Source organism: Hyperoodon ampullatus (assembly GCF_949752795.1).
Source record: "Hyperoodon ampullatus genome assembly, chromosome: 6".
Lineage (NCBI taxonomy): Eukaryota > Metazoa > Chordata > Mammalia > Artiodactyla > Ziphiidae > Hyperoodon > Hyperoodon ampullatus.
The window spans coordinates 120,567,110-120,594,007 of NC_136919.1; the positions used below are offsets into that span (position 1 = coordinate 120,567,110).

General features: G+C 37.8%; 1 protein-coding gene across 1 annotated transcript in view; it reads left to right on the plus strand.

Annotated features, from left to right (window-relative positions):
* Positions 1–26,898, plus strand: part of MTMR9 (myotubularin related protein 9) — a gene marked incomplete at both ends in the record, with an annotated part of 102,831 nt that overhangs the window by 51,778 nt on the left and 24,155 nt on the right. The window contains 5 exons of the mRNA XM_079706420.1: positions 147–320; positions 3,072–3,289; positions 4,182–4,343; positions 18,327–18,468; positions 20,261–20,481. Of these exons, the coding sequence (XP_079562546.1) occupies positions 147–320; positions 3,072–3,289; positions 4,182–4,343; positions 18,327–18,468; positions 20,261–20,481 (917 nt within the window). The remainder of the gene's footprint in view (positions 1–146; positions 321–3,071; positions 3,290–4,181; positions 4,344–18,326; positions 18,469–20,260; positions 20,482–26,898) is intronic.

Below are 26,898 nucleotides of genomic sequence, written 5' to 3' on the forward strand. Positions count from 1 at the left end.
TGGAAGTATTTAAGTATGGGCTAGGTATCCTTCTATTAAATTCCTGTGAGATGGCTTCTTCACTGTATGAAAATTGATAAAAGTTTTCAGATTATTTTGTGACATTGAGATACTTGCTTAGCTTTGAAGTATTTTGTGTTTTTCAGACCAGTGAATGGAGGTTAAGCTATGTCAATAAGGAATTTGCTGTTTGCTCGTCTTACCCACCAATTGTCATAGTACCCAAAGCCATCGATGATGAAGCTCTTCGGAAGGTAGCTACATTTCGACATGGAGGACGCTTCCCAGTACTCAGCTATTATCATAAAAAAAATGGAATGGTAAGTGAACAATAAATACTGCTGCTTAATCGACTGGAAGACTTGGTTTGAGATTCTTAGAAATGTTCCCCTTTTCTGTGTACCTGTTCATTGAAGTGATTAGTCTCTCCTGCTGGGACTTCTGTTATTTAAGCTTTAGGGAATCAGGAGTAGAGTGTTTTCTGTGATCAGGACATGACTTTGAATTCTTTCCATGATGCTGCTTAACCTTAGAAAAGCCCACAGAAGTTTATCTTTAGGACTCAGTACAAAGGGAGCTAATGTTTAGTTGATACTTAAAATTAACACTCTTAAGTAGAAAAATAAATTTCTCTGACCAGAATAATGGTATATACTTTATTTTAATTATTCTCACCAGATTTTCCTGTGAAAGGTAAATTGAACAGATGTTTTTATTTTCAAAAGGGAAAAGAGTGACACATGTCATTAGTCACCACTTAAGTAAACACAGGAGTCAGGAATTGAATGGGCAAGTGCTCACTGTGTGTTCGTTTCCTAAATATTTTCGAAGTTTATTTCTCTCCTCTTATTTTCTCTTTGTCAGTAAACTCTGCTTCACATTTTGAATCCAATAGTAAATGAGTGGGTAAGTTATAGCTATCTTCTATTTTCCTTTTTCCCATGGTAGTAAGTCAAATGTAGATATTTAGGATAAAGGGATTTCTATAAATCAGGTCACCTATCTTGCCTGCTCAGCAGTATTTCTCTTCACTAGGGTTCACCATAAAGCATTTTAACAACTCATAAAATATATTATTGTGTCCAGTTACATGGTAAGTGCAGTCTGAGAGTTAGCCATTGTCATCCTCTGGATGACCTTCCTTATGTTAAATTTCAAGGTAGTTAAGATAACAGTATGTATTATGGCACTGGTCCCCAACCTTTTTGGCACCAGGGACTCTTCATGGAAGACAGTTTTTCCATGGAAAGGGTGGGGGGATGGCTCAGGCGGTAATGCGAGCGATGGGGAGCGGCAGATGAAGCTTCGCTCGCCTGCCTACCACTCACCTCCTGCTCTGCGGCCCGGTTCCTAACAGGCCGTGGGCTGGCACTGGTCTGTGGCCTGGGGGTTGGGGACCCCTGTATTATGGGATGAGCTTGAAATAATTCTAAACCATTCGCCAGGGAATAGATCAGTATAACAGATATGGATTTCTTGAGAAAAGTTTCAAAAGCAGACTTTGAAGTATGTAGTTTTTGGACTTTGGAGACAAATGGTTAAGTCCTGGAATACTGGAAGAAGCCCACTGGAGAATAAAGAATAAATAAGTAGCTTTCAAGATATTGAAAGTGATTCCCAAAGCAAGAATAATAGTACATAAATTTTTTTTTATTTTACCATCGGTGCCTTTTCTCTTTATAATTATTGATAAAACCTGCCAACCCTAAGTTTATGTAGTTGAAGCCAAAGTTTCCTGATGTGTAGGCTGTTATCATTATCTTAATTACAGGCCCAGATCTGCTGGATAATTAATTCACTGATTAAATGAATTGTAATATTTGATCTTAAAGAGGAACTATAATTTATTATGTGAAAGTATTTTGAGATAGTAGGAAGAAAAATCGTGTAAAAGTACAAGTCTTGTTTTTGTTTTACAATGATTAACTATTGTCAATACATAGAAACATTTCTTTGTTTTAGGATCAAATTCATCTCCAAAGTGACACACTGTTTTTTTACTTTTTTAAACATCTTTATTGGAGTATAATTGCTTTACAGTGGTGTGTTAGTTTCTGCTATATAACAAAGTGAATCAGCCATACATATACATATACCCCCATATCTCCTCCCTCCCACCCCTCCCTATCCCACCCCTCAAGGTGGTCACAAAGCACCGACCTGATCTCCCTGTGCTATGTGGCTGCTTCCCACTAGCTATCTGTTTTACATTCGGTAGTGTATATATGTCCATGCCACTCTCTCACTTCGTCCTAGCTTACCCTTCCCCCTCCCTGCATCCCCAAGTCCATTCTCTAGTAGGTCTGCGTCTTTATTCCTGTTGTGCCCCTAGATTCTTTTTTTTTTTTTAAACAGAGAACAGGAGTCTTTATTTATTTATTTATTTTTAAATTTATTTATTTATTTGTTTGTTTTGGGCTGTGTTGGGTCTTTGTTTCTGTGCGAGGGCTTTCTCTAGTTGTGGCAAGCGGGCGCCACTCTTCATCGCGGTGCGCGGGCCTCTCACTATCGCGGCCTCTCTTGTTGCGGAGCACAGGCTCCAGACGCGCAGGCTCAGTAGTTGTGGCTCATGGGCCTAGTTGCTCTTTGGCATGTGGGATCTTCCCAGACCAGGGCTCGAACCCGTGTCCCCTGCATCGGCAGGCGGATTCTCAACCACTGCGCCACCAGGGAAGCCCCACCTAGGTTCTTCATGATCATTTTCTTTAGATTCCATATATATGTGTTAGTATACGGTATTTGTTTTTCTCTTTCTGACCTACTTCACTCTGTATGACAGACTCTAGGTCCATCTACCTCACTACAAATAAATCAATTTCGTTTCTTTTTATGGCTGAGTAATGTTCCATTGTATATATGTGCCATATCTTCTTTATCCATTCATCTGTCTGTGGACACTTAGGTTGCTTCCACGTCCTGGCTGTTGTAAATAGAGCTGCAATGAACATTGTGGTACATGACTCCTCACAGAATTGTTTTTTGAGATACTCTTAATCTAGCTAATTCATTTCTGTTTGCAGAAACTTTAAAAAGCAGCTACCGTTAAATTTTAGACTCTATTGTCCTTGTAGGTTATTATGCGAAGTGGTCAGCCACTCACTGGCACAAATGGGAGACGGTGCAAAGAAGATGAGAAGCTGATAAATGCTACCCTCAGGGCAGGAAAGCGTGGCTACATCATTGACACCCGACCTCTCAACGTAGCTCAGCAAGCTAGAGCCAAAGGAGGTGGCTTTGAACAAGAAGCTCATTATCCCCAGTGGAGGCGGATTCATAAGTACATTGAGAGGTAAAAGATTCGGGAGACAGTACTGGACTCTTATTTGAAGATATTTAGAGTGAGTGAGCCTTAGCTGTTCAAAAATCACAAGTTTTCAAATGAACCTTCATATTAACTTGAGTCAAAAAATTGGCTGGATATCCTGTCCTTGTGTTTTATAAGATAAACAGAAAACTTAATGGTGGATGCTCAGAAGTGAGTTTTGATCAGATAGCATTTTTTCTCTGTTAGCTCTGAAATTTCATCACCATGAGGTCTGCTCCTCTACTTGTAGATCAGAGTCACCAAACTTACTGACAAGATATGGTACGCCTAATTATATTTTCCTAAGTCAAAAAGACTTAGACATTTAATTTCCCTGCTACGCACTTATTTTCACACCTTGTTTCCTCTACCTATATCATCTCCTTTATGCTTGCAAATAGTGGTTTATAATTGCTTCTGGGTGGGTGAGTGGGTGGGAGTTGGAGCTAATAAAACAATGGGATCTGAGCTGGCCTTGGGCATCCCTGCTGACAGTGCAGGTGTCCAGAGTTGATTCTGTGGGAACGGGACACAGATGTTAGTGGTGCTGTTTTGTGACCTGTCACAAAAAGCAGTGCTGTGGCCCTCTCCTCAGTCAGGTAATTCAGTTATGCAAACTAGGTTTAATCTGTTCAGATGAGGAAGAGTTTACCATCGCAGGCATTTAAGCATTTCACAATCACGTTTAAATATTAGTTTTTCAGTCTTTAACCCTGTAAGTTATTATATAGCAAGGCAAATATTTTTATAGTATTTTGAGCTGCTTTTTCCCTTGGATATATATTGGGGGCTGAGTTTTTGATTTGGTTTCTTCCTTCATTGTTCTATGTTCTGTTTTCTTTTTTTCTTCTTTTTAACTTTTTCTTGTTTTTGAAAGGTATCACATTCTTCAGGAGAGCTTAATCAAACTCGTGGAAGCTTGTAATGACCAAACACATAACATGGACCGATGGCTCAGTAGATTGGAGGCCTCCAACTGGCTGACTCACATCAAAGAGATTCTGACAACTGCCTGTCTGGCAGCTCAGTGTCTCGACAGGTAAAGTGCATCTCTGGGTTCTGGAGCGGGGCACTCACACCAACTAGACTTCGCTTCCATCCAGACCTGTGGTTGTGTATTATGTTACTGTTCACGCCTGTCTGTATCTTATGTTCACATCATTTTACGAATAACTTAGAAGATAGTCATCGCCATTCAGTGTTAGTGAAGTGTGTGTGTAGAGTCTGGCATTTAAATGATAATGTGTCTTGAATGAATGTGAACCATGTACATATACATGTCTTCCATGACAAAAATATTTTAAGTACTAAAGGACGTATTTTTTTCTATAAAAATCCTTAAAATGTGAATCTACCAATTTTCCTTTTCTTAGACTGAAAAAGAATGAAAAGTTTTCTTATTTCTCCTCAGAGGGCCAAACTTGGCCTTCAAGGAACTTTTGAAATAGCAATGAAAGGAAACATGTAATTTTGTTACACAGTAAATGATCCTTTCTAATGTCTCAGCTATCTTGTTACAAACTACTTGATATGTGCAGTTATATCTGGATCTCAAGTTGAGAAGACCGGATGGTAGTGATGTGAAGTATATGAAGTGGTTTTAGTTTATTCACTCAGTTGAAAGTTGCTAATCCTTGAGACTTGCTTGAGGCAGAAGACTTGAACAGGGGTAGAAGGATTGGTATAAGGTGTTGCAGAAGCTTAGAATGCCCTTTTATTTTATTTTATTTATTTTTCATTTTAAACCTGTTTTTTTTTTAAATTTATTTATTTATTTAGGGCCGCGTTGGGTCTTCGTTGCTGCACGCGGGCTTTCTCTAATTGCTGCAAGCGGGGGCTTCTCTTCGTTGCAGTGTGCGGGCTTCTCATTGTTGTGGCTTCTCTTATTGCAGAGTACAGGCTCTAGGTGTGTGGGCTTCAGTAGTTGTGGCAGGCAGGCTCAGGAGTTGTGGCACACAGGCTTAGTTGCTCCGCAGCATGTGGGATCTTCCGGGACCAGGGCTCAAACCCGTGTCCCCTGCACTGGTGGATTCTTAACCACTGCACCACCAGGGGAAGTCGTTTTAAAATCTTATACACTTGCAAAGATGGGGTGGAGGGGGTGCTGAACTTCCTAGCAGCCAATTCAAAGACAGAGAACACTTTGCTTAAAAATGAACCCATATAAACATGAATTTCAATTAGAACCCTGATCTGCATTCACATAGGATGCTGCAACAGGCCCTAGAAGAGCTGGCTAAGTCCTTTGGTCCATCTCTACTCTAATGTCTTCGTTAGCTTCCACAGAGAATAGATGTCTCCTCGATAAGGCATCAGTTACTCCACTTGAAAGCAGACAGGACAAAGACTGAAAGGAGGTTTTCTGCAAACCAGATTTTTAAAAGAATGCCTTAAATTTAATTTCTTTCCCATCTTGTTTCCATTGTCTCTTTTATTCCTTCCTGTTTTCTAAATGACTGTTATCATCACATTCAATTGGTATTGAAGCCCTGCCAGGAGTAATGGCCAGAGCAGTCCAAGGAGCACTGAGCTGTTTCTCCTTGATTTTGTCTTTCTGTATCTCAAGTAGCACAAAAGCCTTGTCTTCAAGGAACAGTTCAAACATCAACAGGCACATTGCTTTTCATAAACCACATGTCCACCTCAGTCACCTTTTTTCCTTCTTTCCTGGATTGAACTTCTAAGTCTACCTGCATTATTCTTTGTTAATTTGCCTCAGTCATGTCTCAAATTCCTATACATATATAATTTCCTTTAAGCTTCCAAACAACAATTGTTATGTATTATTACCCTACCTCTATAGATAAGGAAAAATAAAATCAGAGTAAGTTGCCTGTTGTGCTGATTACAGCCCAGTGGCAGTGCTGAGAGTCCAACATTTTTGTAAGAAATAATTAAGGAATAACACAGATAGACCCCTGAGTGTATGTCTCTGGATCTTTTCCTGGATCTTTAAATGGCTGTTGTTCTGCTCTGGTATTTTCTATGCTATTTTGTTTGTTTGTTGTTGTTGTTTTTGGTTTAAGTAACATCAGGGATGGTTAACATACAAACTTGTAGCTGGGAGAGCAAATCTATTTCACAGGGAAAAATGCCCATCCCTTGGTTGTTTCAGAAGGGACTCCTTGTTTGCTTCAGAAAGCTGAAGGAAGACTCTGGGAGCACATTAATATATGCTAACAACTTTTTCTATAGGAAAGCGTGAAAACTTGCCCCACTCTTGTGTAAGATGGAACACGAAATATTTTGGTACATTATCCTTCTATATTAAAAAAAAATCTAGGCTGCTGTTTTAAAAGAGGGCAGATGTGACCCCAATTGCCTTTTGGGGGGTTAATTTTTAAATGTTTGCACACCAACAATTTCATCAACAAAAACATACATCTCTGAATAAAATGAGAAATACTTATAACCAAGAAGAACAACAGATAATTTTACTGGTAGTTACTGATTTTATAATGTTTTTCAGTTTATCAGAGTGATTTTTCTTTTTTGAAAGCATTTTGCATGCTTATTTTGGGTCAAATTCTAAACCTAGCCCTGACAACAGTATTTAATTCCCAGGGGCTAGTATATGTACACAACGAAAACTTCCAAAGATATCTTCCTATCAACTGAGTTATTTAAAATAATAATCTATTTGCCAGAAAAAACATATTGATATCATATTAAAGCTAGACTTTTGGAGGGGGAAACATATTTTGTTATTCATTTCTAAACAATTTAAAAAAGAAATATGAAAATATTTACAAAATCAAACTTTCTAGAGTCATAAATTATTTTATACTCCTAAGTGGTTAATTCCTTTTTTTAATTAATTGAAGTATATTTGATTTACAGTGTTGTATTAGTTTCAGGTGTACAGCAAAGTGATTCAGTTATACATATACATATATCTATTCTTTTTCAGATTCTTTTCCCATTCAGATTATTACAGAGTATTGAGTAGAGTTCCCTATGCTCTACAGTAGGTCCTTGCTGATTATCTATTTTATGTATAGTAGTGTGTATATATTAATCCCAACCTCCTAATTTATCCCTTCCCCTCCTTTCCCTTTGGTAACCTATAAGTGTGTTTTCTAAGTCTGTGAGTCAGTTTCTGTTTTGTAAGTAAGTTCATTTGTATCATTTTTTTAGATTCCACATATAAGTGATATGATTTGATATTTGTCTTTCTCTGTCTGACTTCACTTAGAATGATCATCTCTAGGTCCATCCATGTTGCTGCAAAAGGCATTATTTCATTCTTTTTTCATTCATTTTATCCCCATCAGTGTATACATGTCAATCCCAATCTCCCAACTCATCACACCACCACCACCACCCCCGCCACTTCCCCCCTTGGCGTCCATACGTTTGTTCTCTACATCTGTGTCTCAGTTTCTGCCCTGCAAACCAGTTCATCTGTACCATTTTTCTAGGATCCACATATATGCGTTAATATACGATATTTGTTTTTCTCTTTCTGCCTTACTTCACTCTGTATGACAGTCTCTAGATCCATCCACGTCTCTACAAATGACCCAATTTCATTCCTTTTCATGGCTGAGTAGTATTCCATTGTGCATATGTGCCACATCTTCTTTATCCATTCATCTATCGATGGACCTTTAGGTTGCTTCCTTGTCTTGGCTGTTGTAAACAGTGCTGCAATGAACAGTGAGGTGCATGTATCTTTTTGAAGTATGTTTTTCTCCAGATATATGCCCAGGAGTGGGATTGCTGGATCATATGGTAGCTCTATTTTTAGTTTTTTGAGAAACTTCCATACTGCTTTCCATAGTGGCTATATCAATTTACATTCCAACCAATAGTGTAGGAAGGTTCCCTTTTCCCCACACCCTCTCCAGCATTTATTATTTGTAGACTTTTTGATGATGGCCATTCTGACTGGTGTGATGGGATACCTCAGTAGTTTTGATTTGCATTTCTCTAATAATTAGCGATGTTGAACATCTTTTCATGTGCTTTTTGGCCATCTGTATGTCTTCTTTGGAGAAATGTCTATTTATATCTTCTGCCCATTTTTTGATTGGGTTATTTGTTTTTGCATCATCTATTTGTATATTTTGGAGATTAATCCCTTGTCAGTTGCTTCGTTTGCAAATATTTTCTCCCATTCTGTGGGTTTTCTTTTTGTTTACGGTTTCCTTTGCTGTGCAAAAGCTTTTACGTTTTTTTTTTCTGGCTGCGTTGGGTCTTCGTTGCGACACACAGGCTTTCTCTAGTTGCGGCGAGTGGAGGCTACTCTTCATTGCAGTGTGCAGGCTTCTCATTGCAGTGGCTTCTCTTGTTGTGGAGCACGGGCTCTAGGCACGCGGGCTTCAGTAGTTGTGGCTTGTGGGCTCTAGAGCACAGGCTCAGTAGTTGTTGCACATGGGCTTAGTTGCTCCGCGGCATGTGGGATCTTCCCAGACCAGGGATCGAACCCATGTCCCCTGCAGTGGCAGGCAGATCCCTAACAACTGTGCCACCAGGGAAGTCCCACTTTTAAGTTTATTCGGTCCCATTTGTTTTTTTTTGTTTTTCTTTTCTTTTATTTTATTGGAGTGTAGTTGCTTTACACTGCTGTGTCAGTTTGTTTTTATCTTCATTACTCTAGGAGGTGGATTGAAAAAGATACTGCTGTGATTTACGTCAAAGAGTGTTCTGCCTATGTTTTCCTCCAAGAGTTTTATAGTATCTCGTCTTACATTTAGTTCTTTAATCCATTTTGAGTTTATTTTTGTATATGGTGTTAGAGAATGTTCTAATTTCATTCTTCTACATGTATCTGTCCAGTTTTCCCAGCACACTGAGGGGTTAATTGTAATATTTCCACAAAGACAGGTCATAAGTGACAAGCCAGAAGCTGTGACTTGGGCTTGAGGTAGACGTTTTAGTACTATATGAAGCTCTGTGAGTAAGTAAAAATTTTAGATTCAACATTAATTAGACAATATAATCAGACAGTATAATCAGGACAGCAATTGTGTTGACCACACAGTCACAGATACTGGTGAGCGAATTGGCTAAATTATCAAACCCGAAAAGATACTGGTGAGAGAGTTGGCTAAATTATCAAACCCAAAAAGAAAACGCCTACTTCTGTTATTTCTTAAGTCATCAAGAAGATTCAGTTGTTCTCAGCTTTGAAAAAAGCATATTGACTACAAAAAATTTACATAGACAGTAGCATGCATTCTTAGATATAATGGAACAATTTAATTAATGATGATGTTAGGATCCCGTTTTCATACATGCATTGTTCTTTTTTTTATGACATCTCTTTCCATTTATTCATCCGATCTATCCATTAATTCGTCTTACTTTTTGATGCTTCCAAGCACATTACAGATCATTTACCTTTTTTTATTAACATTTTTTCTTTTTTATTCAAACACAGAGGCACAAAAATTATAATCATCCTCATCAGTTCACTCAGTCCCATGTAATTAATTTTTTTTCATCTTGATCTTTTGTTAACACTTTTATGAGTTCATCAGTTTTCCATTAGAGTTCTGAAAATGCTTATTCATTCAGTTCATCAGTATAGTCAGTTATCAGAAACCTGTACTTGTCAGTCTTTTCCATGAATTCCTTGAAGATGAAACTCTTTTATAGGAACATTTTTGCAAAAGCATCAGAGTACACCCAGAACTGTCTGTAAATGACAAAAGACTTAAAAGTGACCACGGTTAAAGATTTGATGAAAGTTCATAATAATGCAGTTGACCAGGAAATTTAGTTTTTTCTGAGATATACATTTTAAAGTAATAACTAGAATTCTGACTTATAACATTATACCAGAACATAGAAGATTTTTAGAAATTTCATGTAATGTCTGAAAAATTTATATTAACATATTTCCTTACAAATAACCCAAAGAAAGTTTAGTGCTAGTTTTTTGTTTTGTTTTGTTTTGTTTTTTTATATAGTAGGTTCTTATTAGTCATCAGTTTTATACACATCAGTGTATACATGTCAGTCCCAATCGTCCAGTTCAGCACACCACCATCCCCAACCCCCCGCGGTTTTCCCCCCTTGGTGTCCATACGTTTGTTCTCTACATCTGTGTCTCAACTTCTGCCTTGCAGACCGGCTTATCTGTACCATTTTTCTAGGTTCCACATATATGCATTAATATACGATATTTGTTTTTCTCTTTCTGACTTACTTCACTCTGTATGACAGTCTCTAGATCCATCCACGTCTCAACAAATGACTCAATTTCATTCCTTTTTATGGCTGAGTAATATTCCGTTGTATATATATACCACAACTTCTTTATCCATTCATCTGTTGGTGGGGCATTTAGGTTGCTTCCATGACCTGGCTATTGTAAATAGTGCTGCAATGAACATTGGGATGCATGTGTCATTTTGAATTATGGTTTTCTCTGGGTAGTGGGATTGCCCAGTAGTGGGATTGCTGGGTCATATGGTAATTCTATTTTTAGTTTTTTAAGGAACCTCCATACTGTTCTCCATAGTGGCTGTATCAATTTACATTCCCACCAACAGTGCAAGAGGGTTCCCTTTTCTCCACACCCTCTCCAGCATTTGTTGTTTGTAGATTTTCTGATGATACGCATTCTGACCGCTGTGAGGTGATACCTCATTGTAGTTTTGATTTGCATTTCTCTAATAATTAGTGATGTTGAGCAGCTTTCCATGTGCTTCTTGGCCATCTGTACATCTTCTTTGGAGAAATGTCTATTTAGGTCTTCTGTCCATTTTTTGAGTGGGTTGTTTGTTTCTTTAATATTGAGCTGCATGAGCTGTTTATATATTTTGGAGATTAATCCTTTGTTCGTTGATTCGTTTGCAAATATTTTCTCCCATTCTGAGGGTTGTCTTTTTGTCTTGTTTATGGTTTCCTTTGCTGTGCAAAAGCTTTTAAGTTTCATTCGGTCCCATTTGTTTATTTTTCTTTTTATTTCCATTACTCTATGAGGTGGATCAAAAAAATCTTGCTGTGATTTATGAAAAAGAGTGTTCTTCCTATGTTTTCCTCTAAGAGTTTTATAGTGTCTGGTCTTACATTTAGGTCTCAAATCCATTTTGAGTTTATTTTTGTGTATAGTGTTAGGGAGTGCTCCAATTTCATTCTTTTACATGTAGCTGTCCAGTTCTCCCAGCACCACTCATTGAAGAGACTGTCTTTTCTCCATTGTACATCTTTGCATCCTTTGTCATAGATTAGTTGACCATAGGTGCGTGGGTTTATCTCTGGGCTTTCTATCTTGTTCCATTGATCTATGTTTCTGTTTTTGTGCCAGTACCATATTGTCTTGATTACTGTAGCTTTGTAGTACAGTCTGAAGTCAGGGAGTCTGATTCCTCCAGCTCCGTTTTTTTCCCTCAAGACTGCTTTGGCTATTCAGGGCCTTTTTTGTCTCCATACAAATTTTAAAATTATTTATTCTAGTTCTGTAAAAAATGCCATTGGTAGTTTGATAGGGATTTCATTGAATCTGTAGATTGCTTTGGGTAGTAGAGTCATTTTCACAATATTGATTCTTCCAATCCAAGAACATGGTATATCTCTCCATCTGTTGGTATCATCTTTAATTTCTTTCATCAGTGTCTTATAGTTTTCTGCATACAGGTCTTTTGTCTCCCTAGTTAGGTTTATTCCTAGGTATTTTATTCTTTTTGTTGCAATGATAAATGGGAGTGTTTCCTTAATTTCACTTTCAGATTTTTCATCATTAGTGTGTAGGAATGCAAGAGATTTTTGTGCATTAATTTTGTATCCTGTAACTTTACCATATTCATTGATTAGCTCTAGTAGTTTTTTGCTAGTATCTTTAGGATTCTCTATGCATACTGTCATGTCATTTGCAAAAAATGACAGTTTCACTTCTTCTTTTCCAATTTGTATTCCTTTTATTTCTTTTTCTTCTCTGATTGCCGTGGCTAGGACTTCCAAAACTATGTTGAATAAGAGTTGGGAGAGTGGACATCCTTGTCTTATTCCTGATCTTAGAGGAAATGCTTTCAGCTTTTCACCATTGAGAATGTTTGCTGTGGGTTTGTTGTATATGGTCTTTATTATGTTGAGGTAGGTTCCCTCTGTGCCCACTTTCTGGAGAGTTCTTATCATAAACGGGTGTTGAATTTTGTCAGAAGCTTTTTCTGCATCTATTGAGATGATCATATGGTTTTTATTCTGCAGTTTGTTAATATGGCGTATCACATTGCTTGATTTGCATATATTGAAGAATCCTTGCATCCCTGGGATAAATCCCACTTGATCACGGTGCATGATCCCTTCAATGTGTTGTTGGATTCTGTTTGCTAGTATTTTGTTGAGGATTTTTGCCTCTTTATTCATCAGTGATATTGGTCTGTAATTTTCTTTTTTGTAGTATCTTTGTCTGGTTTTGGTATCAGGGTGATGGTGGCCTCATAGAATGAGTTTGCGAGTGTTCCTTCCTCTGCAATTTTTTGGAAGAGTTTGAGAAGGATGGCTGTTAGGTCTTCTCTAAATGTTTGACAGAATTCATCTGTGAAGCCATCTGGCCCTGGACTTTTGTTTGTTGGAAAATTTTTTTTTTTTGGCGGTACGCGGGCCTCTCACTGTTGTGGCCTCTCTCATTGCAAAGCACAGGCTCCGGATGCGAACGCTCAGTGGCCCTGGCTCACGGACCCAGCCGCTCCGCGGCATATGGGATCTTCCCGGACCGGGGCATGAACCCGTGTCCCTTGCATCAGCAGGCGGACTCTCAACCACTGCACCACCAGGGAAGCCCCTGTTGGAAGATTTTTAATCACAGTTTCAATTTCATTACTTGTGATTGGTCTGTTCATATTTTCTATTTCTTCCTGGTTCAGCCTTGGAAAGTTACACCTTTCTAAGGATTTGTCCATTTCTTCCAGGTTGTCCATTTTATTGGCATAGAGTTGCTTGTAGTAGTCTCTGAGGATACTTTGTATTTCTGCGGTGGCCATTGTAACTTCTTCTTTTTCATTTCTAATTTTATTGATTTGAGTCCTCTCCCTCTTTTTCTTGATGAGTCTGGCTAATGGTTTATCAATATTGTTTACCTTCTAAAAGAACCAGCTTTTAGTTTTATTGATCTTTGCTATTGTTTTCTTTGTTTCTATTTCATTTATTTCTGCTCTGATCTTTATGATTTCTTTCCTTCTGCTAACTTTCCGTTTTGTTTGTTCTTTCTCTAGTTCCTTTAGGTATAAGGTTAGATTGTTTACTTGAGATTTTTCTTGTTTCTTGAGGTAGGCTTGTATAGCTATAAACTTCTCTCTTAGAACTGCTTTTGCTGCATCCCATAGGTTTTGGATGGTCGTGTTTTCATTGTCTTTTGTCTCTAGGTATGTTTTGATTTCCTCTTTGATTTCTTCAGTGGTCTCTTGGTTATTTAGTAATGTATTGTTTGGCCTTCATGTGTTTGTGTTTTTTACGTTTATTTCCCTGTAATTCATTTCTAATCTCATAGCATTGTGGTCAGAAAAGATGCTTGATATGATTTCAGTTTTCTTAAATTTACTGAGGCTTGATTTGTGACCCAAGATGTGATCTGTCCTGGAGAACATTCTGTGTGCACTTGAGAAGAAAGTGTAATCTGCTGTTTTTGGATGTAATGTCCTATAAATATAAATTAAATCTATCTGGTCTATTGTGTCATTTAAAGTTTCTGTTTCCTTATTTATTTTCATTTTGGATGATCTGTCCATTGGTGAAAGTGGGGTGTTAAAGTCCCCTACTATGATTGTGTTACTGTCGATTTCCTCTTCTATAGCTGTTAGCAGTTGCCTTATGTATTGAGGTGCTCCTATGTTGGGTGCATATAGATTTATAATTTTTATATCTTCTTCTTGGATTGATCCCTTGATCATTATGTAGTGTCCTTCCTTGTCTCTTGCAACATTCTTTATTTTAAAGTGTATTTTATCTGATATGAGTATAACTACTCCAGCTTTCTTTTGATTTCCATTTGCATGGAATATCTTTTTCCATCCCCTCACTTTCAGTCTGTATGTGTCCTTATGTCTGAACTGGGTCTCTTATAGACAGCATATATATGAGTCTTGTTTTTTATCCATTCAGCAAGCCTGTGTCTTTTGGTTGGATCATTTAATCCATTTATGTTTAAGGTAATTATCGATATGTATGTTCCTGTGACCATTTTCTTCATTGTTTTCGGTTCGTTTTTGTAGGTCCTTTTCTTCTCTTGTGTTTCCCACTTAGAGAAGTTCCTTTAGCATTTGTTATAGAGGTGGTTTGGTGGTGCTGAATTCTCTTAGCTTTTGCTTGCCTGTAAAGCTTTTGCTTGCCTGTAAAGCTTTTGATTTCTCCATCAAATCTGAATGAGATCCTTGCTGGGTAGAGTAATCTTGGTTGTAGGTTCTTCCCTTGCATCACTTTAAGTACATCATGCCACTCCCTTCTGGCTTGTAGAGTTTCTGCTGAGAAATCATCTGTTAACCTTATGGGAGTTCCCTTGTATGTTATTTGTCATTTTTCCCTTGCTGCTTTTAATAATTTTTCTGTGTCTTTATTTTTGCCAATTTGATTACTATGTGTCTTGGCGTGTTTCTCCTTGGGTTTATCCTGTATGGGACTCGCTGCACTTCCTGGACTTGGGTGGCTATTTCTTTTTCCATGTTAGGGAAGTTTTCGACTATAATCTCTTTAAATATTTTCTCGGGTGTTTTCTCTCTCTTCTCCTTCTGGGACCTCTATAATGTGAATGTTGTTGCGTTTAATGTTGTCCCAGAGGTCTCTTAGGCTGTCTTCATTTCTTTTCATTCTTTATTCTGTTCCGCAGCAGTGAATTCCACTATTCTTTCTTCCAGGTCACTTATCCGTTCTTCTGCCTTAGTTATTCTGCTATTGATTCCTTCTAGTGTAGTTTTCAGTTATTGTATTGTTCACCTCTGTTTGTTTGTCCTTTAATTCTTCTAGGTCTTTGTTAAACATTTCTTGCATGCTCTCGATATTTGCCTCCATTCTTTTTCTGAGGTCCTGGATCATCTTCACTATCATTATTCTGAATTCTTTTTCTGGAAGGTTGCCTATTTCCACTTCATTTAGTTGTTTTTCTGGGGTTTTATCTTGTTCCTTCATCTGGGACATAGCCCTCTGCCTTTTCATCTTGTCTATCTTTCTGTGAATGTGGTTTTTGTTCCACAGGCTGCAAGATTGTAGTTCTTCTTGCTTCTGCTGTCTGCCCTCTGTTAGAATGCCCTTTTTAAGAAGGGGATTCCCACTGAAACCGTAGGTAGGTAGAAGTGTTGTCACCACATAGTTGGGTGGCACTTTTCTTTGCGATTTTGTTTTATTGATGCTTCCAAATTAGGGAAATATATATGTAATTTAAAAAATAATTAATGAAAAATTGATAATAGAACAGGTTGCTTAAGATCATGTGGTGAGTTAGCAAGCAACTTATCACAGGGGCACCAAGTGCCATGAATCAGGATTCCCCGGGATTCCTGGTGTAGCGACTTCCCTGGTGATCCAGTGGTAGAGAATCCACCTTCCTATGCAGGGGACACGGATTTGATCCCTGGTCGAGGAACTAAGATCCCACTTGCCGTGGGGCAACTAAGCCCACACGCCACAGCTACTGAACTCATGCGCCTCAATGAGAGAGCCCATGTGCCGCGAACTACAGATCCCACTCACTCTGGTGCCCACGCGCTACAACTAGACAGAGAAAACCAACACGCCACAAGTAGAGAGAAGCCCGCACTGCAACGAAAATATCCTGCATGCCGCAACTAAGGCCCGATGCAGCCAAAACAATAAAGAAAAAAAGAAGGGAAGCCCATTTATCTTATAAAATATGGGAGTTAAAGACCAAGGTTCTGTGGCAGAGAAATAAATAATACAGAATGATGAGATGTATATATTAAGGGTTTGGGTTTTTTTAACCTAAGTTAAAAATATTTCCCCTTACGTGATGAGTACAGAGGCTTTGTTTGCTTATGAAAGATGAATTGTCATAAACCCTTATAACAATGTTGTCTAAATTTTCAGCCATAATAAGAGGTGATGCAGGTGAATGTAATCCCAGGAGCAGAACCGTGTTTGCTCTCTCCACCTTTGTTTAGTTTGGGCTACCTTAAACAAACGGGGACTTCCACACTCCTAGGAGAATTGAAGTTTTTGGTTTATTTTGCCATGTTTGAGTTCCCTTTGTTGATGTATATTAGCTCATTAGTTATACCTCTATAAAAGTCTGCCCTTACAACACTCAAAATGTAAAAATAGACCTTAAGTTAATTGAATTAAATTTAGAGTATACCACAGATAACTAGGATATATATCTAATATATATCAAAAGCCTGAAAACATTTGCTCGTACCCTTCAGTCTAGTCATTAGATTACATCCTGAGAATGGGGTTGTTAACTTAACCATAGGTGAACTTCAGGGAGTCTTATTTTCAAATTAAGAACTCCAGAATAATTCAGCAAAAGACAAAAAGCTAAGTACACCATCTAAAGTGTAACAAAAATTGGCAGTGACCTGAATGTCCAACTATAGGATTAAGTAAATTGTAGTTCAGCACTTAATAGAATATTATGTAACCATTAATACAATACTTTTTTTTTTTTTTTTTTTTTGCGGTATGCGGGCCTCTCACTGTTGTGGCCTCTCCCGTTGTGGAGCACAGGCTCTGGACACGCAGGCTCAGCGGCCATGGCTCACGGGCCCAGCCGCTCCGTGGCATGTGGGATCTTCCCGGACCAGGGCACGAACCCGTGTCCCCTGCATCGGCAGGCGGACTCTCAACCACTGCGCCACCAGGGAAGCCCTAATACAATATACTTTTATAGATGACATAGAACATGGGAAAATGTTTATAATAAAAGTGGAAATAATAAGTTACCTTTTGTTACAGCTATTTAAAGTATATCTGTACATGAGGGAAGAATTAACAGTAACCAAACATAAAACTTTAATGGGAAAGTGGTGAGCTCATTTTCCTTTTTTCCACAATTTCCTTCACTGTCATTTCAATAAAAAGAGGTAGAAGAAGGGGAGGGGAGAAAATGTAGTTTAGTTTCTGGTGTTTCCTCCCACTCTTTATAATAATGGGGTCCTAGGCACCACCTACAGAATGTATAGTGGTATCATTGCCACTGACTTTCTAGATTGACACTTTTTTCCACCTAAGGAATTTATTTATTTTATTTGGTTGCACTGGGTCTATTTGGTTGCACCGGGTCTTATTTGCGGCAGGTGGACTCCTTAGTTGTGGCTTGCAGGCTCCTTAGTTGTAGGTTGCCGGCTCCTTAGTTGCAGCACGTGGGCTCCTTAATTGCAGCTCATGGGTTCCTTAGTTGCGGGTTGCTGGCTCCTTAGTTGCAACACGTGGGCTCCTTAGTTGTGTCATGCGAACTCTTAGTTGTGGCATGCAAACTCTTAGTTGTGGCATGCATGTGGGATCTAGTTCCCTGACCAGGGATCGAACCTGGGCCCCCTGCATTGGGAGCATGGAGTCTTAACCACTGTGCCACCAGGGCAGTCCCTAGATTGACACTTGTATATATAATATTTAAAAAATTTTCTTCTGTTTTCGTGTTTCTCAAAGTGTGGTTTAGGACTTGTTTCCCAGATTCATTATGGTTTATGAAGGCATCCTTACAGTAAACTGATGGTGGAAAGGTGGAATCAAGGTCAGAGAGATACAGAAAAATAACTTTAATTGTGTGTTTCTAGGCTTGATGAGAAAAGGCTTTAGTTAACTATATTAAAGCAGAAAAGGTCAGCATCTAGTGAATGTGATGAGGTCTGCTTTCTGGTTTTGTAAAGGAAGAAAACATTCAGGAAAAGGTTTATGAAATTTGTTATAATGTAAATGGGTTCTTGCCCTATGAAATTTGGGACTTATAGTTTTATATTTTTCCCCAAGGGAAGCTGTCTTCATGTACCTCATTTTAGACTCAACCTACTGGACAGAGCAGAATGCAAAAGACTTTCAACTGTCATACTCAAGAAATGTTTATTAACAGAGTTGGTTGACCGTGTCAGGAGTGTCCCATTTGTCCTCTGAATTTTCCTACCAGGGAAGGAGCATCCATACTGATTCATGGAACAGAAGGAACTGATTCCACACTCCAGGTTACCTCCCTGGCCCAGATTATCTTGGAACCAAGAAGCAGGACCATCCGGGGCTTTGAGGCCTTGATAGAGAGAGAGTGGCTTCAGGTGAGAAAAGCTATTTTGTCCACAGAGGAACTGCTCATAATTGATGTTTGATCCTGGTTTGTGGGAATGGATATAATATATGAAATTCTGATTGATTCAGATGTTTAATTTTCTGGGGGACAGTTAATCTCTCTTCCTCTTAATAAATGCCTGCAATCTTTACTGCCTCTCAATTTCTGTCTCCCTCTTTGCTTATATTGCTCATTTGGCACTTCATTCCCCTAACAAACGTTATTAGTTGTACCTTGTTACCTATAGGGGAAACACAAAGAAAGTGTAAAACATGGTCTTGTCTCACAGAACTTAGTCTTGCTAGAGATAAAAGACATAAACAAGGGGGAAAGAAGGAGTGGGGACTTGTAAGTACAAGGCATGTGCTTTAGTGCTTTCTACCTTCTGCTCATCTCTGTCCTGTTGTCTTCCTCAGCCAGGTGAAATCCTTCTCATCCTGTAAGATCCAGCTAAATATCTCTACTTTCATGAAGACTCTGGGACCTTAACTTCCTTCACAGATAAAATTGATCCATTTTCCTCACACCTTGTTTCCTGAACTAGACTCAGATATAGTGACTTCTTTGAGTTCAGGGAACCTTGCCCAATTCAGCTGTTTATCCCTAGGGCACAACACAGTGCTGTCCTATATAAATGCTGAAGGACAGCTAAAATAAAGGTCTCATAAAATAGATGGAAATCCTTCAGGCCAAAGGTTAATTTAAATATATACACACCATGTAACTTAGTATGTAATTGTGATTGAAAACAAATGTTTAGATATATCTTGAAGTATCTCTGGAGAAAAATCACTTCTGGCCCTTCAGATTTATTATGTGTTAATGCTGTTATGTTTACCATGTCTGCCCACCCTGACAGCTGACCTTTATCCGTAAGTCAGACCATCCTAAATATTTGGTGCAGATCTTATTCAGCTACATTCCTTGTGATGCATAGCAAACAAACAAATGAGTATGATTGATTTATTTATGCATTACCATTTTCACGGGCATCAAAATCCCATTCACGTTCCTGGCATTATCTTTGTCAGATAAAGTAGCACGAGGACCCAAAGATAAAGCATGTCTATGAAATACCTAGAAGGGTGTGATTTGGGGGGATAAGGTCAGTACTCAGGTTCCAGGTGGGCCAGAGAGCCAAATGATTCTTAAATTTCCTTTGGTCAGTAGATGACAAACTCTTCTAGTTCTTTTTGGGGGGAGGGGGAAACTAAAGACAGCTTTGTCTCTAATATACAAGTATTCATACAGATGTCATCATGACAGTAACTTTTTTTCTTATGTAATTAAAGACTTACTATCAGGAGTAACCTGATAAAAATTTGTCTATGAGAACCCCATATCTATCTGCATTTAGTGGTGAGGCTTCTGTAGCTTACAGTAGTATACAGTGCTTTGGATGGATAGAAGGGGATAGCTGTCCTTTGTTTATACCTGAAGAGCTTATGTTCTTTGACTTTGTTCGAGATTTTACAGACTTAGAAAGATTTATTTTATGCTTATTATTACTGAAGTTCATTATTCTTCTATTTGATATTCCAAGACCAACTGCAGACGTTATGGCTAACTGTATATATACCCTTGTTAAGTATTTGGAAATCTTGTCTTTTTCCTTAGTTGGTGAAGATTGTCTTAAACCAAGAAATCATTAAAGAGCAGCCACCCAAATTATATGATGTTCCATTTAACAGTTTTGTTGCAACTGTGTGAAATTTGTTAATAATGTGCTACAATGTGATCTCACAAGGATATGACTGCTGCATTTCCGTCTTTTCTCTTAGGCTGGTCACCCATTCCAACAGCGCTGTGCACAGTCGGCCTATTGTAGTAGTAAGCAGAAGTGGGAGTCGCCTGTATTTCTTCTCTTCCTGGACTGTGTGTGGCAGATACTTCGTCAGTTCCCTTGTTCATTTGAATTTAATGAGAATCTCCTCATCCTGCTCTTTGAGCATGCATATGCCTCACAGTTTGGAACGTTTCTGGGCAACAATGAAAGTGAAAGGTGGGTACCTGCTCATGTGGGGGCCATTTTATTTTTAGCTGTTTTGGTCATTTCCTAAGAGACCAGGATTTGGTCCTACATTAATGTTATTTATAAGATGGTAGAGGTTACAGTTAGTATAAATTAATTACGTAATTTATTGTGAGCCTATCACATGCTAGGTGAGAGCATATCCTGGATTTTGTTCTATTTGATTAAAATTAGTCCATACACTGATTAAAAAGCTTTGAATAATTGAGCAACCATTAAAATGTTACTTTCCTTATATAGGAGCATAGTATTTTACATCTGGAAGAAGCTTTAACATATAATTCAATTCTACCCTCCATCCAGTTTTATAGATTAGGAAGGTAATATCCAGAGAAGTGAATGACTTGTCCAGGGACACACAGCCTATTGGTCACCAAAAGTATGGCTGTAGTACAGGTCTTCCTACTCCTGCTCTAGACTTTTCTCTTATACCGAGAAACTGTCCTCAGGCCCAGAGTGACAATCTTACTTCATAACCCAGACACCATCAAGTTTATAGGTTTAATTAGAAGATTCATATCAGAATGATCATTAAAGATGCTTAACTGGTAATCTTCTCATTTGGGTACAGTCTAAAGGCTTCCTCTGGGTGGGAGGCAGGGTTTGTCCCTTGGCTGGTACCTGGCATCATTTAGTTGAATAATAAATTTAAACAATTAACAGTTTCCATAAAAGAATAGAATTATTGCATCTTTACCTGTTTGAAATTCAAGCACATAGAGCAATACATGTTTTTTTACTTAAAGCTGAATTGGCAGATATTTCAACTTTAGAGTTTCTTACAGATTCTTGTCTTCAGAAGTAGGGAAAAATTTAGAACTATTTGCTCTAGAAAGTTCTGTGTCACCACAGTTTTCTCACTGTGCTTTGGCTATAGTTACTGCAGCCACACGTGATTCATATGATCAGTTTGACTGATTTAATGGATTTGTTTATAATTTGCACTGTTTCTTCTGTATCCCAAGGGTATTTGCTCTGAGTGTTTTCTCTGATAATATATGGAGTTGGGAGAGGACTAACTTGCTCAAGATAAAAGGTCTTATTGGTACCAAGTCCAAGCTTGTACTGCTTGCTGCATGACAAGCCAATAAATCGAGAGACAAGGTATTGGGGCAAGGAATAGCAACTTTATTCAGAAAGCCAGCAGACTGGGAAGTTGGTGGACTAGTGTCCCAAAGAACCATCTTGCCTGGGTTTGGATGCTAGTTTCTTTTATAAAACAAAAAGGGGAGGTAAGGAGGTAAAGTTAAAAAAGAAAAAAAGGTGATAAGTTGTTGCAAATGTTTCCTGGTTCCTGCCCAGACTCTGGAGGGGATGCAGTTCATTTCTTCATCCCTGCAGTTGTTCACAGGTGGGCCTGTTCCGGATGTTTCCTGGGAGCTAAACAAAGGTGTTTTAGCTTACTGCTCAGGATGGGAGACATGGTTCCCCAGATGGGCCATTATGTATTCTTTAAGCTATAAGCAACATTCCTTGAGTGATTAACTTGTAGCAAAAGCCGTAGAATACAAAGATTAAAGTAAAAGAAACAGATGCAGTATGGAGCCAGATTTGTTCTTCCCTATTACATTATGTTGGCATTGCAAAATCGAACCTTTGTGAAAACCTTCAGATGGGTTGGTGGTTGGGATTGTCCCTGAGCTGTTCATTCATAGTTTAGGCTTAAATGAATCTTTGAACATCGTACCTCAGTTTTTTCAATTAATGAAATTTACTTTCGGTATTTTAGTATCATTTTAAGTTGACTTTATAGAAATGATTATACTTATATTGTTATACTTGAATTCATTACTTATGCCAAAAGAACAGGCCTACTTCCAAAAAGTAGGATTTGGATTGATTTGTGATGGAGATGCCATTAATATTTCCCTTCCAACCCCAGAAACTATTCTGTAACAAGTAGTTAATCCAAATAGAACATAAATTATTAATTTTTTCCTATTTTTTTCCTTATTAACAATAGATGAAAAGTTTAATGCTTCCTGACTTTAGGGTTCTATTCATCTCTGTTCTAGAATTCTGCTAGTCAGAAGAGTTTAATTAGAAGAGATGACCTAAGAAAGCAATGACCATCCTTTTTTTTTCCCTTTTAAATATTACATACGAAAGAATAAGAACTTTTAAGATCTGTTATGAATACAAAGTGTGAAATTACTTGAACCCTGTGAATTTGGGAGATTGGAGTATTAACTAGCCTAATATGATTTTTAAAAAATCTTTAAAGATTTAAAAAACATCTTTAAAAACCATTGAAACTTCTTGGTAAAAGATGACTTCAGTTAAAAGGGAAGATGTAACATTTTTTAAAAACAGCTTTATTGAGATATAATGCATTTACCATAATATTCAGCCATTTAAAGTGTATTTATTGTGATTTTTTAAAATGGTATATTCACAGTTGTGCAGCCAGCACTGCACCTAACTTTAGAACATTTTCATCGCCTCCAAAACAAACCCCATATCCATTACCAGTCACTATCCATTTTCCCTCCCTCCATCCCCTAGCCCCTGATAACCACAAATCTGCTCTTAGTCTATAAATTTGCCTGTTTGACTATTTCATATAAATGGAATCATACAATATGTGGTCTTTTATGATTGGCTTCTTTCACTAAGCATATTTCCAAGGTTCATCCATGTTGTAGAATGGGGTGTTTCCATCATTTGGCTACCATAAATAATGCTGCGTTAAACATTTGTATACAAGTTTTTGTGTGGACATATATCCATTTATCTTAGATATAAACCTAGGAGTGGAATTGTGGGTCATATGGTAACTGACATTTTGAGGAGCTGTGAAAGAAAGTGGCAGCACCATTTTACATTCCCACCAGCAATGTATGAGGGCTCCGGTTTCTCCACATCTCCACCATTTTTTATTGTCTGCCCTTTTGATTTAGTCATCCTAGTGGGTGTAAAGTGGTGTAAATCTCATTATCGTGATTTGCATTTCCTTAATGGACCAGTGGTGTTGATCAGCTTTGCATGTGTTTGTTGGGCATTTGTGTATCACTTCTTTGGAAAAATCTCTGTTTGGATACTTTGCCAATTTTTTCATTGGGTTATTTGTCTTTTTATTGTTGAGTTGTAAGAAAATTTTGATAGAGATTGCATTGGAATCTGTGGATCACTTTGGGTAGTTATTACTGCCTTAACAGTGTTGTCTTCCAGTCTGTGAACACGGGATGTCTTTCCATTTATTTAGGTCTTTAATTCCTTTCAGCAATATTTTATAGTTTTCAGTATACAAATATTTTACCTCTTCAGTTAAATTTATTCTTGGTATTTTAATATTTTGAATGCTGTTGTAAATGGAATTGTTTTCTTAATTTTTTTGGAGTATTCACTGCTGGCATATAGAAACATGACTGTTTTTGTGTGTCTATCTTGTACCCTGCAGTTTTGCCATATTTATTTATTAGCTGTAGTAGTTTGTGTGTGTGTGTGTGTATTCTTTGGGATTGTCTATGCATAGGATCATGTTATTTGCAAGTAGAAATCATTGTACGTCTTCCTTTCTACTTTGGATGTGTTTTCTTTCTTTTTCATGTCTAATGAATTTCCAGTACAGCATTTAATGGCAGTGGTGAAAGCAGGCACTCTTGTTTTATTCCTGATCTTAGGGAGAAAGCTTTGTCTTTCACGAGTGTGATGTTGAGTATGATGTTAGCTGTGTTTTTTTTTTTTCATAAGTACCCTTTACCATGTTGAGGAAGTTCCCTTCTATTCCTTATTTATTGAGTGTTTTTTTTTATCATGAAAAGATGTTCTGTCATCTGCTTTTTCTGCATTAATTGCAATGATCATGTGGATTTTTTCCCCTTTGTTCTATTAATATGGTGTATTACATTCATTGATTTTCTTATGTTGAACCACTCTTGTATACTTAGGATAAATCTTGCTTAGTCATGGTATATAATCCTTTCAATATGCTGTTGTATTTGGTTTGCTAGTAGTTTGTTGAGAATTTTTGCATCTATATTTTTAAGGGACATTGGCCTGTTACAGTTTTCTTTCTTTCTTTCTTTTTTTTACAACTTTATTGGAATATAATTGCTTCACAATGGTATATTAGTTTCTGCTTTATAACAAAGTGAATCAGTTATACATATACATCTGTTCCCATATCCCTTCCCTCTTGCGACTCCCTCCCTCCCACCCTCCCTATCCCACCCCTCAGTCGGTCACAAAGCACCGAGCTGATCTTCCTGTGCTATGCGGCTGCCTCCCACTAGCTATCTACCTTACATTTAGTAGTGTATATATGTCCATGCCACTCTCCCTCGCTTTGTCACAGCTTACCCTTCCGCTCCCCATATCCTCAAGTCCATTCTCAAGTAGGTCTGTGTCTTTATTCCTGTTTTACCCCGAGGTTCTTCATGACATTTTTTTTTCTTAAATTCCATATATATGTGTTAGCATACGGTATTTGACTTTCTCTTTCTGACTTACTTCACTCTGTATGACAGACTCTAGGTCTATCCACCTCATTATAAATAGCTCAATTTCATTTCTTTTTATGGCTGAGTAATACTCCATTGTATATATGTGCCACATCTTCTTTATCCATTCATCGGATGATGGACACTTAGGTTGTTTCCATCTCCGGGCTATTGTAAATAGAGCTGCAGTGAACATTTTGGTACATGACTCTTTTTGAATTATGGTTTTCTCAGGGTATATGCCCAGTAGTGGGATTGCTGGGTCATATGGTAGTTCTATTTGTAGATTTTTAAGGAACCTCCATACTGTTCTCCATAGTGGCTGTACCAATTTACATTCCCACCAGCAGTGCAAGAGTGTTCCCTTTTCTCCACACCCTCTCCAGCATTTACTGTTTCTAGATTTCTTGATGATGGCCATTCTGACTGGTGTGAGATGATATCTCGTAGTTTTGATTTGCATTTCTCTAATGATTAATGATGTTGAGCATTCTTTCATGTGTTTGTTGGCAGTCTGTATATCTTCCTTGGAGAAATGTCTGTTTAGGTCTTCTGCCCATTTTTGGATTGGGTTGTTTGTTTTTTTGCTATTGAGCTGCATGAGCTGCTTATAAATTTTGGAGATTAATCCTTTGTCAGTTGCTTCATTTGCAAATATTTTCTCCAATTCTGAGGGTTGTCCTTTGGTCTTGTTTATGGTTTCTTTTGCTGTTGAAAAGCTTTGAAGTTTCATTAGGTCCTATTTGTTTATTTTTGTTTTTATTTCCATTTCTCTACAAGGTGGGTCAAAAAGGATCTTGCTGAGATGAATATGTATGACTGATTCACTTTGTTATAAAGCAGAAACTAAAAAAAAAAAAAAATGTTGCGTATGGAGTACATCAACATTTACGTAAAGAGTGGACCTAAAACTAACCTGAGGTTACCCTAAACTATTAGCCTATGATATAGAAGCATAAATGAAAAAATAAAAAAAAACCCAGCAAGGAAAAAAAAAAGAAGGATCTTGCTGTGATTTATGTCATAGAGTGTTCTGCCTATGTTTTCCTCTAAGAGTTTGATAGTTTCTGGCCTTACATTTAGGTCTTTAATCCATTTTGAGCTTATTTTTGTGTATGGCGTTAGGGAGTGATCTAATCTCATACTTTTACATGTACCTGTCCAGTTTTCCCAGCAACACTTATTGAAGAGGCTGTCCTTTCTCCACTGTACATTCCTGCCTCCTTTATCAAAGATAAGGTGACCGTATGTACGTGGGTTTATCTCTGGGCTTTCTATCCTGTTCCATTGATCTATCTTTCTGTTTTTGTGCCAGTACCATACTGTCTTGATTACTGTAGCTTTGTAGTATAGTCTGAAGTCAGGGAGCCTGATTCCTCCAGCTGCGTTTTTCGTTCTCAAGATTGCTTTGGCTATTCGGGGTCTTTTGTGTTTCCATACAAATTGAGAAATTTTTTGTTCTAGTTCTGTGAAAAATGCCATTGGTAATTTGATAGGGATTGCCTTGAATCTGTAGATTGCTTTGGGTAGTAGAGTCATTTTCACAATGTTGATTCTTCCAATCCAGGAACATGGTATATCTCTCTATCTATTTGTATCATCTTTAATTTCTTTCATCAGCGTTTTATAATTTTCTGCATACAGGTCTTTTGTCTCCTTAGGTAGGTTTATTCCTAGATATTTTATTCTTTTTGTTGCAGTGGTAAATGGGAGTGTTTTCTTGATTTCATTTTCAGGTTTTTCATCATCAGTGTACAGGAATGCCAGAGATTTCTATGCATTAATTTTGTATCCTGCTACTTTACCAAATTCATTGATTAGCTCTAGTAGTTTTCTGGTAGCATCTTTAGGATTCTCTATGTATAGTATCATGTCATCTGCAAACAGTGACAGCTTTACTTCTTCTTTTCCGATTTGGATTCCTTTTATTTCCTTTTCTTCTCTG